Source organism: Elephas maximus, chromosome 19, assembly GCF_024166365.1.
Source record: "Elephas maximus indicus isolate mEleMax1 chromosome 19, mEleMax1 primary haplotype, whole genome shotgun sequence".
NCBI lineage: Eukaryota > Metazoa > Chordata > Mammalia > Proboscidea > Elephantidae > Elephas > Elephas maximus.
Window position 1 is genome coordinate 73,807,781 of NC_064837.1, and position 18,075 is coordinate 73,825,855.

Consider the following 18,075-nt stretch of genomic DNA (forward strand, 5'->3'; position numbering starts at 1 on the left):
TTTTATAGACATACTAGTAATATTAGCTGTTGTCCCCCAGCTGGAATGTTAAATCAACATATGTTTGAGAGACCTTCAACTTATCAAGTATTGCAGGTCTCTGATTGTTTTGGAGCTTCTTCTGATACTTGTGGACTTAGTTCAAGGCCAGTTGATACCACTTTTTTTTTTCTATTAGGATGAACAAATGGTTAATTGTTTGCTTTGGTCACTCAAGTTCAAGTTAATGGATCAGGGTTCTATATAAAAACTTTAGCTGGAGTGCCTGCTCAGCAACATCCTTACCTTTCTTATTGTAGATTCTTCTCCCCAGGAATTTTGCACTAGATAATTCAAAACGATGACAATATCTTTGCTCTGGGGGATTGTTGTAGCAGTATGCTGTTGTCTGTGGCTTATTCTTGGAATAAGGAGAAGGTAAGGGAAGTTTTATCTTTAAATTGTCTTTTAGTTCATTTAATGTTCTTTTACTTTCACAGTTACGTAATAAATTTGGTTTTCTGTACTTACACACATTCGTATTTTCTCTTTAAAAATTTTAAAGTGGTCTCTTTTTTATTCTATCTAACAAGAGATATAATCACAGTGTTTCCCTTTTTAGTATTGACACATACCAGTGGTAATGTATAAATGTGTAACGTGACTTACAGAAACCTTGTAAGATCTCTGCGTGTGTTTATGTGTGTATATAAAGAAGTCTGAAGTAGTAAGGATGTAAGTAGCAAGTGGGAATCTGCAATGCAAAGGGTTTCTTTCTAGCATGTGGATGAAACAGATGCTCTGACTCATTAAGTATTTTCTTTTCAGCTAGTTCTTGTACTTTATATACACTCAGTCCAAGTCTGGGCCAACTATATAGCCTGTGTTGATTATTCCAGTACTCTTTTCTTGTTAATATTAACCAGCTTTGGTGGATTGGGAGATTTTCTAAGTGTATGTGACATCCCTTTTGTTTGTATGTATCATTTATTTACAGTGAGTTCAAGAATCCGAGAAGTACAAATAGAGTCAGAGTCAGAGCCATAGTTTATTTAACATTGGGTTGGCACAAAGAGTATTTTGGGGGGAAGGGGCAGACATCTTCTGTTACGTCATTCTCAGAAAGGGAAGCACAACTCCCTGCATATCTCCAGCGATGTAGATTGTTATATGGTGTCTACCATTTTGGCCTTTCGGATATTTTATTCCAGGCTTAGTAGTTTCTATTTTTAATTAGGCTCATTATCCTCAAACTGAGGAATGGAAAATAATTATTTTATGCTTTTTTTTTTATGACTATCAAGAAAGACTCTGGGTTATGGTGAAAAATAATTTCATATTTTCTAATATAAATATTTAAAAAAGCATGAAAGCACATTGAATTACAATTGATTCTGTCAATACTTATCTTACCCAATTTTGTTTTTTAATAAGCTAATTTTTCAAATGAGATTCTGCTTCTTCTCAATGGTTATTACAGAATAATAATCTTTAAACTGTGAAGATTTTGGAAACTTCAATTCTGCATTCCTCTCTGTTACACAGTACTCTGGGGCCCTGGTGGCTCAGCAGTTAAGAGCTCGGCTGCTAACCAAAAGGTCGGCAGTTTGAATCCACCAGCCGATCCTTGGAAACCCTATGGGGCAGTTCTATTCTGTCCTATAGGGTCCCTGTGAGTCGGAACCGACTTGACAGCACATAAACAACAACAACACACAGAATTCTATCATCTTTAGAGAAAAAAAAATCAAATGAAACTTTTTGAATTACTAGGGAAGTGATGCTTTGAAAAAATATAAGCACTAGGCTGCAGTTTTACGTTTACACTGAGAGTGAGAATCTTGTTGATCTTGATGACTTTTGTATCTTCATCATCAGGAAAAGTGCCTAGCACATAGTAGGCATTCAATAATTGTAGAGTGGATGGATGGATGAATTTAATCATCACTTACCCTGACCCATCTTGTTATTATGTTGATATAATTCATTATTTCAGTAAAACACCAAGGCAGCATCAACAGAAGAAGCACCTATAAACTGTAGAGTAAATGAGAAACCAAACGTATAGTTTTCCATATCTATCATATATTTGTGTTTTATAGGCAAATGGGTGAACCACCTCTGGAGAATGGGTTGATTCCATACCTGGGCTGTGCTCTGCAATTTGGTGCCAATCCTCTTGAGTTCCTCAGAGCAAATCAAAGGAAACACGGTCATGTTTTTACCTGTAAACTAATGGGAAAATACGTCCATTTCATCACAAATCCCTTGTCATACCATAAGGTGTTGTGTCATGGAAAACACTTTGATTGGAGAAAATTTCATTTCAATACTTCTGCAAAGGTAACCCATATTGCATATACACAGCATTCTGTTTGCCTCCTATCTTTTTTGTATAAAAATACATAGATCTATTTAGTAATTTTCAGCAGAAAAGAGGAAGACCCTCAATGAGGTGGATTGACACAGTGGCTGCAACAATGGGTTCAAGCATAACAATTGTGAGGATGGCGCAGGACTGGGCTGTGTTGCATTCTGTTGTGCACAGGGTCACTATGAGTTGGAGCCAACTCCACGGCACCTAACAACAACAAACGAGAGAGATGTTCAAGAGAATTGCCCTTATTTGGAAATTCTCAGAAATACAATAAATCAAATTAGACGTCACCTCTTTGTACTAATTATTTTTTTAAAAAGGTCCCAAATAGACTTTTGACAGATACATGATGGATTTGTCATTTCTTAACCAGCTAATGAGGGTCAAATTAAAAATTAAGTATCTTACGGAGCCAGATGGTGCTGTGCTGTCTGAGTAAGATAGACACAGTCTCACTTAGGTCGACCATGTCTACACAACCCCACGGTGGGTATAGTGAAAAACTTAGATATTAAATAATTATCCTACCCTGCTCATGCCACACAATCATTTAATTTTGTTAAAGAATTGGCCCAGTATTTTGGCATCACATAGATGTAACTGAAGAGGCTCTGCTACAGAGAAATCAGTGGACCAATATTTGCTGAGTTTCTGCAAAGAAATATTAGACATGGTCTCTGCCACTAAACTGCTTAACGTCTGGTTAAAACACATCTACGAAGAATATACAGGAGAACTAAAGATACAAAACATTGTGAATTGGTACCAAATTAGGGTGCAATCGATAAGAACTGGACTTAGTCCAGAGAAGCTTTGCTGGAGAGCTGGGATTCAACCTTGTCCTCAAAAGAAGGGTATAATTTAGCCATTTACTTGCAAACTACTATGAAATTGTGCATGGGAAAGCCAATTCACCTTTATTTAATAAGTGGTGAATTATTAAAGTATCTGGCTTTCAGGCATTTATTAGTGTTGCATCTGTTTAATTCTTTTTTCACACGTTTTATTTGCTGCAGGTGTTTGGGCACAGAAGTGTTGACCCAGGTGATGGACATACCACTGAAAACATAAACAAGACTTTCATCAAAACCCTGCAGGGTGACGCCTTGAATGCGCTGGCCGAAGCCATGATGGAAAACCTCCTGCTTGTCCTGAGACCTTCCGTCCTTCCCAAACCAAAGATGGCTGGCTGGGTGAAAGAAGGCATGTATTCCTTCTGCTACCGAGTGATGTTTGAAGCTGGGTATTTAACTCTCTTTGGCAAAGATCTCACAAGGCAAGACTCTCAAAGAGCGCTTATGCTAAGTAACCTTGACAACTTCAAGCAGTTTGACAAGATCTTTCCGGCCCTGGCAGCCGGCCTGCCCATTCGCATGTTCAAGAGCGCTCACCGCGCCCGGGAGAAGCTGGCCGAGGGCTTGAGGCACGAGAACCTCCGCCGGCGGGATGGCGTCTCGGACCTGGTCAGCCTGCGCATGCTACTCAACGACCAGCTCTCCACCTTCGATGACACGGAGAAGGCCAAGACGCATCTCGTCCTGCTCTGGGCATCGCAAGCGAACACCATTCCGGCGACTTTCTGGAGCCTGTTTCAAACCATTAGGTAACTAGCAGCTTACTTATTTGCTCGTTTTGGTACAAAGCAGAAATTTCACCGTTTAACTTAAAAAAAAAAAAGGCTCGCGGTACCTTTTGATGGCGTCCGTCAAGACACTTGCAAGTGATTAACCTGTGTCAAGGCATTCATTCCCACGAGGTTGGGAGCAGGTCTGACTGGGAAACTCGGTTTATAGCAGCAGAACAGTCCCGGGAAAAGGAACGGACCAGAAGCCACAGAGCTTGGCTGTGCTGGCGCTGGAGTCAACTCAGGCCATCTGGCCCGGCTCCTTAGCTCTTACCCTGCACAGGTCCTTGTGACCACTGACTGAAGTCCATGACCAATCTTCATAATCATAACATGTATTTACATGATCACTTCCTTACGGACAGCAGTCAGCACAATGCCTCTGCCTTATTCCTTCGCACCTTCACAGTCTTTTTCCTTTTATTCCCACTCAGTTAGTAATCGTTGTCTGACTATGTACTTGACAAACTATGATATCTCCTGATCAGTCATAGCATATTATTATCGATAAGAGACTTGGCAAGAGTTTGCCTTTTAAAACTGCATATAACATATTTCCAAGAAGTGGCTGGTGGATTCGAATTGCTGACCCTTTGGTTAGCAGCCATAACTCTTAACCACTGTGCCACCACAGCTCCGTGTTTTACATAACATCGTTTGTTTCCAAAATGTTAATCTTTTGGGAATTTGTTGTTCAAGTGGTTTATTAAATTATTACTGTTAAACTGGATGTTTAGTATCATGTAGACATAAAATTACCATTCCATAGAATTGAGAATGGGCAATTTCCATTGGTGGCAGATAATTTTATGACTTCAATATTAAAAATATTTTAAAACTTAACTTCAGAAATAAAAACCCATCACTGGTTAGTCTCAAATGTTAAATGCCTTTCAAAGTTATTGCTTGAGATAGCTCTGTCTGGAAAAAATTCACTTATTTATGGGAAGGTTACATGATCAATTTAATACCATATAGGTAAAGTCATACTTTATGAGAGTCACACAAATACTTTTCAGTTCAACACTAGTGAGACTGAATGTATTGTAATTATGTCATGTAGATCCCTTACCACGGCTCTGATGCGCCAATAAACTTTAATGCCCTAAAATGAAGTAGTCTTTGTTTCACAATTCAAAGTGCTGTAACAATAAATTACAATATAAATGGAAAAGAAAGCTGTTCTATCTGAAATCATGGTATAAATTTTAAGAGTAAATTTAATTTATCCATTTGGAATTCAGCCAGATACTTTATCATTTTTATCTTAGACATGATTTTTCCTTCTAAATTACTATGCATTTAACCAGTTTGACCCTTCAGTCCTTATTAGAATCATATATTTCTAAAAGCCTGGCCACAGTTTTATTTTTATAAGGAAAGGCCGTTTAAGGCAATGATTCTTGCCAATCTCCAAACATGATTATAAAAGACAGTCAAAAGTAAACCAGAATATCCTTTTCCCACCTTCCCTGGTATCTATTGCTGTTGTTAGTTGCTGTCGAATCACTTATGGTGACCATATGTATAACAGAACAAAATGTTGCTAGGTCCTGTGCCACCTTCATGATCGTTGGTATACCACCTACTTAAAAGAAGGGGCAGAAAGGCCATTTGTTTGCAGATATGTTAGTAAATCTGTGTATTTTTCTTTTCTCTTAACTTTTAATAGGAGCCCTGAAGCAATGAAAGCAGCTACTGAAGAAGTAAATAGAACGTTAGAGAATGCTGGTCAGAAAATCATCCCTGAAGGCAGTCCCATTTGTTTGAATCAAATGCAGCTGAATGACATGCCAGTCCTAGGTGTGCTATGCTCCCCTTTCATTTCACCTAACCCACTACTAACAGCCCTCGTCAACATGTGCTCAGTCCTTAATAAGCTCTTGGCGTTATGCTAAGTATGCATTGTCTGATTTGATTCTCACAACAATCTTATGAGCAGGGACTATCATTGTTCCTCTATTACAAGTGAGGGAACCAGTGCTTAGAGGTTAAGTTACCGCACAAAGTCAAATGGTACCAATGACGGCCTTAATGTATGACTCTCAGTCCTACACTGTCATCCTCCACCTTGCACTACCCTAGCCTATCTCCCTTATTACTCTTCTCTGACACTAAACTTATGGTTAATGGTAGCGTATTATTCATTTTAATAAAATAAAGGGAGAAAAAGTACCATCGAGGAGCCACAATTAGCTTCAGTTATCTCTGGTTATTTTATTTTTCTTCTTTTTGCTTTTCTATATTATATAGAAATACAGAAGAATAGTGTTTTTATAGTAAGAAAGAATTTTTTGTTATTTTTTTCTAATGGAGAGAAACCACTCTGTTTTCAAGGGCAATGTCTTAGCGGAATGGAGTAGGAGGCAAGAAGCTTAAGCTGCATGTCAGCTCTGCCCCTAAAGAGAAAGACCTTGGATGCATCGCTTCTCTTTTGGGAACCTTACTCTTCTCACTTGTAAAGTGAAGTGCTAACATTCTGTGAATTTATACATGATCGTGTGATGAGCACCAAAAACAGCGTTGTTACAAAGATAGAAACCTGAAAGATCAAGCTGAATCTTCTCATTAGATCTGCAAATATTGAAGTATTATTTACAGGGTGGTTCTTTTGGTCCCTGGTCTGTATTTTTGTGCAAATAACATGGGAGTTATAGGTTTTGCCAACCATTCAACTCCCTCGCTTATTTTTGTAAGTGAGCTATGCCACACATTGTATGTGTGGGCACATTATTTTCCAAAAATTCAGTTTGTCTTTGCTCAGGCAGAAGGGCATTACCATATAATATCAGATAGTGTATTGATAAAATGGGCTCTTCTAAACATTGAATTGAAGCTGCGTCAAACACCTGGAAAAACCTTTTATATAAATGTGTTATCAGCATATTTAACCTGAGATTAAATGAAAAACTTTGAATAATTCATTCATAAATGATTTACTGATTTTTCTAATTTTATTATTTTCCTGTAGAAGTATGATTGCTTTTCCATAAAATTATGAGCCTTTAACTCCCATGGATGACCAAGAATATTATACCTTTATCAAAAAATTACTTTTAGCTCATGTTATCAGATTGAAAAACACTTTTCAACACAACTGAATAATTAATTGATAACAGTGTACTGATAACTGAAAAAAGTTGGGGAAAATTTTATCCAGCCACTTTCTATGGTCTGTTCCTCTCTGTGTTCTAGGCTATTAGAAGTATATCTGACTGTATACTATGTGGTCTTTAAACACTTGATATGTTGTTCTTCCTTCTTTCCTTCCCTCCCCCTTTCTTCCTTTTCTTCCCCCTTCTCTCCTTTTCTACCTTCCTTTCTTTCTTTTAAAATATTTAGATAGCATCATCAAAGAGTCTCTGAGGCTCTCCAGTGCCTCCCTGAGCATCCGGGCTGCCAAGGAGGATTTCACTTTGCACATCCAGGATGGTTCCTTCAACATCCGCAAAGATGACTTCATAGCTTTTTATCCTCAGTTGATCCACTTAGATCCCGGAATCTATCCAGACCCTTTGGTAAGTGGTTGTTCTTCAGAGTAAAGTGTCCCGGTGATGTCTACCCAGATCCAAATGAAGAGGAAATTTACTAGTCATTTGATCATTGTGGCCAGAGGGACTGTCCTGTTAATTATGTCAAATATTCATATATTTTGGAAAAGGTAGATAATGGCCTGAATTTTTTTTATATTTTTATCCCTATTTGCCATCATATAATCTCTGCTAGATTATACTGTAATCATAATAAAGCTGCCGCTTTTCTTTTCCCTTAAAAGTTACCTGCTCCCAAGTCCAGAATATCGTTTAACATACTGACTTACCTAGTTTCTGATCTGAAACTTCTGCCTAATTCTGCCTAACCAAAGAGCTAGTCTCCCAGACAGGGTAGAGGGCATCAGTGGTTCTTATTAAACTCCTGTTACTTATTCCTTTATGATTCATGGTGGGGTGTTTACTAAATTAATGATGAATTAGATTTAAAAATAAAGTTACTCTTCAGCACTCCCAGGTCAAGAAAGACATGCATTCCTTTAAAATCATCTTATGGGTTTGTTTTCTTTGTATTTTTATTGCAGACTTTTAAATATGATCGGTATCTTGATGAAAATGGGAAAGCCAAGACCAACTTCTATTGTAATGGACTCAAGCTGAACTACTACTACATGCCCTTTGGATCAGGAGCCACGATATGCCCTGGACGGTTGTTTGCTGTCCATGAAATCAAGCAGTTTTTGGTGCTGATGCTTTCTTATTTTGAACTAGAGCTCGTGGAGCGTCATGTTAAATGTCCTCCTTTGGACCAGTCTCGTGCAGGCTTGGGCATTTTACCACCATTGAATGATGTTGAGTTTAAATATAAATTCAAATATCTGTGACTCTGTGGTTGGAAAAAGAGGCCACTAGAAGATGTTACAGAACCGCAGAGCCCCATTAAGTAACAGTCGCTCTGGACAAACATATTTAATGGAGCTAATCAGCAGGTCCAATTCTGTTCACCGAAACTTGCTTGTGAATCTTAACATTTTGGTGACAGTTCCTAGATCTCAGAAGCTTAGCCTGTGCTACTGAAAAGAACTAGTCTCTAGAAGCACAATAATTTGTTTTCTTTTGAATAAGTGAATGAATGTTCGTACAGCCAGGGACTGAACTTTATTATTTTCAGAGGAAATTTTTTTTTCCCCAGAATGAAAGTATTACAATTGGCAAACTCTTTTTTTCCCCCCTAGGGAAACTGCTATATTTTAATAAAAACCACCCAACAATATCGAGAAGGTACAAATTCACGTTTTAGTGAAGCTGCAGTATTTTTTGACTATATAGTGCAGTTCTTCAGGTATGAACGTACTATTACAAGAAATAGTTTAAAGGAGTATGTCTTGCCTTTTAATAAAGATAAAATATATTTTAGCTTTCTCTATATCCAGTATTCAGGGCTTTTGAAATGGCGATCTCCATGTCCTTAATACATTCAAGATGGTTTTCATATTTTCCCTTTATGCTTTACTTTATTGTTACTGGAAACTCTAATGTCTATGACAGGTTTCAACTATCTTATCTATGTCTTGATTTGATTCCATATAAATGAGAAGATTTTTTCAGAGATTAAAATAAAGAGTTTCTCTGGTATTACTAAATATACATCAATGAAAAGAATGTTACTTTCCTGTGATAATTTGGAGATTATAAACTAGGTGAAAATGACCATTTAAAAGCTTTGATTATATAGGCAAAGAGTTTGTTAGGTACAGCTGGAATTGTGTTTTGTTGAAACTCTTTCTATCTTTAAATAACTTGTAGTTGAAGGAAAAGGAATTTAAGGCAAAGTGATGGTGTTTAACTATTGTGTACCACAGACCTTTGGTGAAATATTTTAAGTTTCGGAGTTACCAACTATGATATTTTTATTAATATTTCTGTATGTATTTATATATAAATTGTATTTATCACTTTTATATTAAAATATTAAGAAAATATTGTGACATTTAATTTTTAAATGAGTCATCTTTCAGAAATAAAAATATGAGTATGTGTGTTTTAAATTTTTAAATACTTAGGATGTTTAAAGCATTCACCTACTGGTAAGGTACAATAATTTTGTTCAGGGTTTGTTCATGGGAAAAGGAGAACAATCAGTCACTCAAAATCTCTCCCATGCTACATGAACTTTATTTAAAATTTTTAATCTTGTTATTTAATATTATCATGGAATTGTCTTTTAAGGAAGTTATTTTAATATCAAAAAAATGAAACATTTCGATGCAGTTCAAGATTAACAAAATTCTCTTTAATGGGAAATTGTTGTAAACTAAATTTCTATGTGGTTTCCTAATATATTTTATAACGTGCTGGGTGCATCCATACATCTTTTTGTACCTTTCTTCTTGGAGAGCAGAGGTTGGCAAATTCAGGCCTATGGACCAAATCTGACCTACCACCTGTTTTTGTACAGCCTGAGAGCTAAGAATGGTTTTTATATTTTTAAATGGTTGATAAATCAAAAGAAGAATAATATTGCATGATTTATGCAGGTGATACGAAATTCACATTTCCACGTCCATTAAAAAAAACCCATTGTCATCAGGTTGATTCCAACTCAGTGACCTTATAGGGCAAGGAGCAGCTGGTAGATTTGAACTGCCAACGTTTTGGCTAGCAGCCTAGCTCTTAACCACTGCACCATAAGTCAAGTTTTACTGGACATAGCCAGGCCCATTTCTTTATGCACAGCTATGGTAGGTCTTGCCATGCAGTGGCAGGTGTGAGTGACTGCAACAAACACCTTGTGGCAGCAAAGCCTAAAATGTTTGTATCTGGTTCTTTAGAGAAAAAGTTTACTGACCCCTGGTGTATAGCAATCCCAAAGAACTTTTATTTTTTTTTTTAAACCATAATTTTGTTAAATTTTTTTAAAAAAATGGGCTAACATATGAAACTTTTTCATATTTTTAAAGAGCGTATAAGGAAATACACTTTAAAAGCTAGATATAATTTTATTGCAAACAACCTTAACTTAGAGCTTTATTTAAGGCTAAACCATTTCATTTAAAAAAGAGACCTTTCTTTGAAAAAATGTATCTAAAAAAAGGAAAATCATAATAATCTTTTGTAAGATCAAATTGACCTAGAAGAGATATTAATAGCTAAATTTATTGGGTTTACTCTGGTCCAGGTCTAGACTCAACACTCCACCTGCATCATTTCATTTAATTCTCCTCTGAGTTCTTTTAGGTTCATATTATTATTACCCCTATTTTACAGAGAAGAAAGAGGGAACTCCAGAAAATTTAAGTCACCGGCCCAAGGTCACAACACAGGCCGTGATAAGAGCTGGGCATATTGGAATCCAGGTTATTCTGACTCCTGAGCCAGCACGCTTTGCTCTGCCGAGAGTCCAGGTGACAGGCTGTCTTGACTCAGGTCACTGGAAAGATAAGCCCCAGTAAACAAAATCCATGATGTAATTTCTGTCCTAAAATCCTCCTTTTGGGAGTATTGCCAGGCCAGAGGGTGGGGACACTGCAGCCACTGCGCTCAGCAGGCCCAGGGACATCAGGAAGGAGGCTGTGGGCAATCATCTTGCAATGACCCTGTGGACCCAGAAAGGAGCTACTGTAAAATCAAATGCTTATCTTCGGGAAGGTGTTCTCCTACTTGCAAACAGCATGGAGTAGTTAATTGTGCAATCTTGCGTTGTTCCTTTGAGGATCAGTGTGATACATTTTTGAGGTGGTTGAGATTAAGGCTTCGGCCTCGGTCTCATTAACAGATAACAGTAGAGTTTCTCACCTCCCGTCCACATACTACCTTGGTGTCATCATCAGGGGTCTGGACCTAGAAGGTGGCACCAAACAGCACCACTGATGCTTCATAGAGCATTTTGGATGATTCAAAGCATCTGGTCTATGCTATCATTTTAGTTAGAAGCTGATATCTAGAGAAGGGAAGCCATTGTTGTTGAAAAGGTTTTACAGGAAGTTACAGGGCAGGCCTGGGTCTGGAAGCCCCTGGCTGCACAAGGAATGCTTTATCTGCTGAACAGGGAGGTGCACATTTGACATTAAGGACCACCCCTTCTGCAACATATGCACTAGGTTTCACAAAGCCCACAAAGTCACAGAAACAATCCCTGGTGTCCTCAAGTCCATTTGCTAAAAGAACCATTTTTCATCAAAAGTTACCCAGCAATCTGCTGCAAAGTTTTAAGAATTAAGAATGTTGGTGTCATGGATTGAATTATGTCCCCTCCAAAATGGGCATATCAACTTGGTTAAGCCATGATTCCCAGTATTCTGTGGTTGTCCTCCATTTTGTGATTGTAATTTTATGTTAAAGAGGATTAGGGTGGGATTGTAACATTACCCTTACTCAGGTCACTTCCCTGATCCAATGTAAAGGGAGTTTCCCAGGGATGTGGCCTGCACCAGCTTTTATCTTTCAAGAGGTAAAAGGAAAGGGAAGCAAGTAGAGAGTTAGGGACCTCATACCACCACAAAAGCAGCACCAGGAGCAGAGCACATCCTTTGGACCCAGGGCCCCAGCGCCTGAGAAGCCCCTTGACCAAATTCTCTCTTTGTTATCTAGTGCTGCTGTAATGAATGTATCACACACAAGTGGTTGGCTTTAACAAACAGAAATTCATTTTCTCACAGTTTAGAAGGCTAGAAGTCCAAATTCAGGATGCTGGCTCTAGGGGAAGGCTTGTTCTTTCTGTTGGCCGCAGACGAATGTCCTTGTTTCTTCTGAACTTCTGCTCCTGGGCAATCTTCATGTGACTTGGCACGTGTCTTCTCCCATCTCTGCTTCCTTGATCTGCTCCTTTTGTATCTTGTAAGAGACTAATCCTGTCTCATTAACAAAACAAAAACTACCTATTCCCAAATGGGATTATAACTCCAGCCATAGAGGTTAGGATTTACCACACATGTTTTGGGGGGACATAATTCAATCCATAACAATACCCTTCACTTCCACCTAGTTTTACCAATTGTTAACATCTTGATACATTTGTTTTAATAAGAAAGATGACTTAAAATGTGATTTAAGTTATGTTTTTTATTTGTACTTTACTTTCCATTCAAGTTTTCAATTTGGGGTTTATCTCCTTGGTTCCTCAAAACCTTTGGAGAAGAGAAAAGGATGAGAGAAACAGAAGTAAGGTGAAGGGTATTGATTACCTTCTTCCTCACCATCACCAAAGCTGTATCTTTTATTCTTCTCTGGCAAGAAAAAAAGTGAAATTCACTTAAACTCTTCTAGAAACAGAATTTGTTGTTTTAACACAAAAATATGTTCTTGCAGAGGGCTGTGTGGAGGAAAATATTTTCTTCACAATTTTTATTTGAGTGTGTTGATGAGAATAGCATAGTAATAACATCTCCTGAGGTACTCAGTGCTCCAGTAACATAGGTGTGTAGTTCATGGGCTCCTAGGAATGCACTTCCAGAGGGAGGCCAGGTGTCCTGGGTGCTTTGGCAACGGAGACGTTGCAATCAAGCAGATCCAGCAGGCAGTTCTCAGAAATTTGGTGGTAAGTACGTTTACTTCATCACCTCTTTGAAGTGAATCCAAGGGGTGGCAGCTCCACAAGAAGAGTGATTGTAATTTCATCAACACTGTATCCCAACCAATTCCTAACTGATGTCTTCCACACATGAGGAGCAAACGTTTGCTGGCAATGGAGGAGTAAAAGCATGCTTGGTGTGGAGACACTGCACTCTGGGCTCACTGGTTTTCTCCTTAGTCCATCGTGCTGCAAATTCTTTCACTGGTTGCTTTACTAGCAGACTTTTTGCTTCTCTTTATTATTCTTGCATGCTATTAAAATATTGGGAAAGAGTTGCACACAGATCTGACGGCACAGCTGGCCTGTGCTCAGACCCACATTTCACAATAAGGCGGGTTTACTATTTGCTAAAAAGTAGTGGAGGTGGAGGGGGTCTCTGCTCTGGGCCCAACAGAGCAGCCTTCTGACAGATTTCAGGAAGATGGAGAAACTGGGCTGTCAGGGGCCTAGTCAACACTGCTACAAGGTGGGACGTGGAACCTCGAGGCCGAGAGGGAACCAGAATCCTCCTTGTCCTATATTGAGCCACTGGTTTACTGAACATCACGGTTTAATCTCTACTTTGTTATTAAATCACCTTTAGAAATGTTCACCCTGCTGAGGGTCTAGGCCTATTCCTGACTATAATCAGGCCTTTGCTTTGCAGCAGGATGGAGTAACCCATTATTGTATAGTTCTCCAGGGCTGGAGGCCATTTCTTAGATCTCTAATTCTTAGTGTTATTAGGCTGGGTGACTTGTCTCATAATAATTTAAGTTTGTTGCCAAAGAAATAGTGTTTATGACTCTTTCCAACTCAACCATGTGTAGAAAAAAAAAAAAAAGTCCCCCGTTTATAGGTAGAATATCCCAAAGATTCACTTGTGAGTAGAATATTGGGAACTCAGAACATATTTTCCCTGAAAAATCTTTGTTATAAATAGGACTTAAACTCCCAGAGCAACAAGCCAGTTTAATCCTTAACATCACATGGGTCATTCTGTTTTGAGTAATTTTGCAACACAAAAGAAAAGAAGGGGGACACAAACACTGTTGAAATATAAATATTTTATTTTTTTATTATTATTTTAAAAACAATGTTAGAGACTTATTAGTCAATCATACAATTTTAGAATTGGGCAACACTCAGCATGAGACAGAGTGTTCCAAAGAGATGGGGCAGTATCAGGGTTTTTATAGCCTTCAGAACAAAGAAAGTCAGGGATACCCAGTAGGCAATTTTGATCAGTCTTTCGGATACTCATCAAAATGTCGCTTGAAGCCCTTTCTATCTCAGAAATGTGTTTTGCTAAGAAGACAAATGACACAGGTCTTTAGTGGTCAGTGCTTGTGGAAACAGGTTCCCAGATGGTGAGGCATCTGTTTGTACAGAATGTAGGGGCTATTCTAAGAGAGTTAGTTACACATAAGCCTAAAGTTTAGGTTACTCATCATCTTAAACTTTTGTCCTGTGAGACCAGGCTTCAGCTATGTTGTCTGGGTTTGGCATAATAGTTTCCATGTTGTTCTCAGTTTCCACATTTTTTTTAAATAATTTTTATTGTGCATTAAGTGAAAGTTTACAAATCAAGTCAGTATCACATATAAACTTATATACACTTATTTTTTTTACACACCTTACTACATACTCCCATTTACTCTCCCCCTAATGAGTCAGCCTGCTCCCTCCTTCCAGTCTCTCCTTTCGTGACCGTTTTGCCAGTTTCTAACCCTCTCTACCCTCCCATCTCCCCTCCAGACAGGAGATGCCAACACAGTCTCAAGTGCCCACCTGATACAAGTAGCTCACTCCTTATCAGCATCTCTCTCCAACCCATTGTCCAGTCCATTCCATGTCTGATGAGTTGTCTTCAGGAATGGTTCCTATCCTGGGCCAACAGAAAGTCTGGGGGCCATGACCATGGGGTCCTTCTAGTCTCAGTCAGACCATTAAGCCTGGGCTTTTTATGAGAATTTGGAGTCTGCACCCCACGGTTCTCCTGTTCCTTCAGGGGTTCTCTATTGTGTTCCCCGTCAGGGCAGTCATGGGTTGTGGCCGGGCACCATCTAGTTCTTCTGGTCTCAGGATGATGTAAGTCTCTAGGTCATGTGGCCCTTTTTGTCTCTTGGGCTCATAATTATCTTGTGACCTTGGTGTTCTTCATTCTCTTTTGAGCCAGGTGGGTTGAGACCAATTGATGCATCTTAGATGGCCAGTGTTAGCATTTAACCCCTGAAGCCACACTTCAAAGTGGGATGCAGAATGTTTTCTTAATAGAATTTATTTTGCCAATTGACTTATATGTCCCCTGAAGCCATAGTCCCCAATCCCCGCCCTTGCTCCACTGACCTTGGAAGCATTCAGTTTATCCAGGAAACTTCTTTGTTTTTGGTCCAGTCCAGTTGAGCTGACCTTCTCTGTGTTGAGTATTGTCCTTCCCTTCACCTAAAGTAGTTCTTATCTACTATCTAATCAGTAAATAACCCTCTCCCACCCTCCCTCCCTCCCCCCTCTCGTAACCACAAAAGAATGTGTTCTTCTCAGTTTAAACTGTTTCTCATGATCTTATAATAGTGGTCTTATACAATATTTGTCCTTTTGCATCTGACTAATTTCACTCAGCATAATGCTTTCCAGTTTCCTTCATGTTATGAAATGTTTCACAGATTCATCACTGTTCTTTATCGATGCGTAGTATTCCATTGTGTAAATATACTATAATTTATTTATCCATTCATCTGTTGATGGACACCTTGGTTGCTTCCAGCTTTTTGCTATTGTAAACAGTGCTGCAGTAAACATGAGTGTGCATATATCTGTTCGTGTAAAGGCTCTTATTTCGCTAGGGTATATTCCGAGGAGTGGGATTTCTGCTTTGTATGGTAGTTCTATTTCTAACTTTTTAAGGAAATACCAGATAGATTTCCAAAGTGGTGGTCGTACCATTTTACATTCCCACCAGCAACGTATAAGAGTTCCAATCTCTCCGCAGCCTCACCAACATTTATTATTTTGTGTTTTTTGGATTAATGCCAGCCTTGTTGGAGTGAGATGGAATCTCAACGTAGTTTTAATTTGCATTTCTCTAATGGCTAATGATCGAGAGCATTTTCTCATGTGTCTGGTAGCCACTTGAATATCTTCTTTAGTGAAGTGTATGTTCATATTCTTTGCCCAATTTTTAATATGGTTATTTGCCTTTTTGTGGTTGAGTTTTAAAAGAATTGTATAGATTTTAGAGATCAGGCGCTGGTCGGAGATGTCATAGCTGAAAATTCTTTCCCAGTCTGTAGGTGGTCTTTTTACTCTTTTGGTGAAGTCTTTAGATGAGCATAGGTGTTTGATTTTTAGGAGCTCCCAGTTATCTGGTTTCTCTTCATCATTTTTGGTAATGTTTTGTATTCTGTTTATGCCTTTTATTAGGGCTCCTAGGGTTGTCCCTATTTTTTCTTCCATGATCTTTATCGTTTTAGTCTTTATGTTTAGATCTCTGATCCACTTGAAGTAAGTTTTTGTGCATGGTGTGAAGTATGGGTCCTGTTTCATTTTTTTGCAAGTGGATATCCAGTTATGCCAGCATCATTTGTTAAAAAGGCTATCTTTTCCCCAATTAACTGACACTGGGCCTTTGTCAAATATCAGCTGCTCATATGTGGATTGATTCATATCTGGGTTCTCAATTCTGTTCCTTTGGTCTATGTGCCTGTTGTTGTACCAGTACCAGGCTGTTTTAACTACTGTGGCTGTGTAATATGTTCTAAATCAGGTCTCCCACTTTTTCTTTTTCAGTAATGCTTTACTTATCCGGGGCTTCTTTCCCTTCCATATGAAGTTCGTGATTTGTTTCTCCATCACGTTAAAACATTTCATTGGAATTTGAATTGGAAGTGCATTGTATATATAGATGGCTTTTTTTTTTTTTTTTTTTTGGTAGAAATAGACATTTTTACTATGTTAAGTCTGCCTATCCATGAGCAAGGTATGTTTTTCCACTTATGTAGGTCCCTTTTAGTTTCTTGCACTACTACCTTGTAGTTTTCTTTGTATAGGTTTTTATATCTTTGGTAAGGTTTATTCCTAAGTGTTTTATCTTCTTGGGGGCTACTGTGAATGGTATTGATTTGGTGATTTCCTCTTCGGTGTTCTTTTCGTTGATGTAGAGGAATCCAAGTGATTTTTGTACGTTTATCTTGTAACCTGAAACTCTGCCGAACTCTTCTATTAGTTTCAGTAGTTTTCTGGAGGATTCCTTAGGTTTTCTATGTATAAGATCATGTCATCTGCAAATAGAGATAATTTTACTTCTTCCTTGTCAATCCGGATGCCCTTTATTTCTTTGTCTAGCCTAATTGCTCTGGCTAGGACCTCTAGCACGATGCTGAATAAGAGCGGTGATAAAGGGCATCCTTGTCTGGTTCCAGTTCTCAAGGGAAATGCTTTCAGGCTCTCTCCATTCAGAGAGATGTTGGCTGTTGGCTCTGTACAAATGCCCTTTATTATGTTGAGGAATTTTCCTTCAATTCCTATTTTGCTGAGAGTTTTTATCATGAATGGGTGTTGGACTTTGTCAAATGCCTTTTCTGCATCAATTGATAAGATCATGTGGTTTTTGTCTTTTGTTTTATTTATGTGGTGGATTACACTAATGGTTTTTCTAATATTGAACCAACCTGGTGTAAATCCCACTTGGTCATGGTGGATTATTTTTTTGATACGTTGTTGAATTCTATTGGCTAGAATTTTGTTGAGGATTTTTGCATCAATGTTCATGAGGGATACAGGTTGATAATTTTCTTTTTTTGTGGTGTCTTTACCTGGTTTTGGTAGCAGGGATATGCTGGCTTCATAGAATGAGTTAGGTAGTATTCCATCATTTTCTATGCTTTGAAATGTCTTTAGTAGTAGTGGTGTTAACTCTTCTCTGAAAGTTTGGTAGAACTCTGCAGTGAAGCCGTCCAGGCCAGGGCTTATTTTTTGTTGGGAGTTTTTTGATTACCTTTTCAATCTCTTTTTTTGTTATGGGTCTATTTAGTTGTTCTACTTCTGATTGTGT

At 38.3% G+C, this 18,075-nt stretch overlaps 1 protein-coding gene across 1 annotated transcript; it reads left to right on the forward strand.

The window, feature by feature from the left end:
• The first annotated feature begins 340 nt into the window (after positions 1-340).
• On the forward strand, positions 341-8,355 carry LOC126062091 (cytochrome P450 7A1). The gene is made up of 6 exons (XM_049859175.1): positions 341-417; positions 2,082-2,322; positions 3,373-3,959; positions 5,653-5,783; positions 7,323-7,498; positions 8,056-8,355. The coding sequence occupies exons 1-6, from the start codon at positions 341-343 to the stop codon at positions 8,353-8,355; spliced, it is 1,512 nt and encodes a 503-aa protein (XP_049715132.1).
• The last annotated feature ends 9,720 nt before the right edge of the window (positions 8,356-18,075 follow it).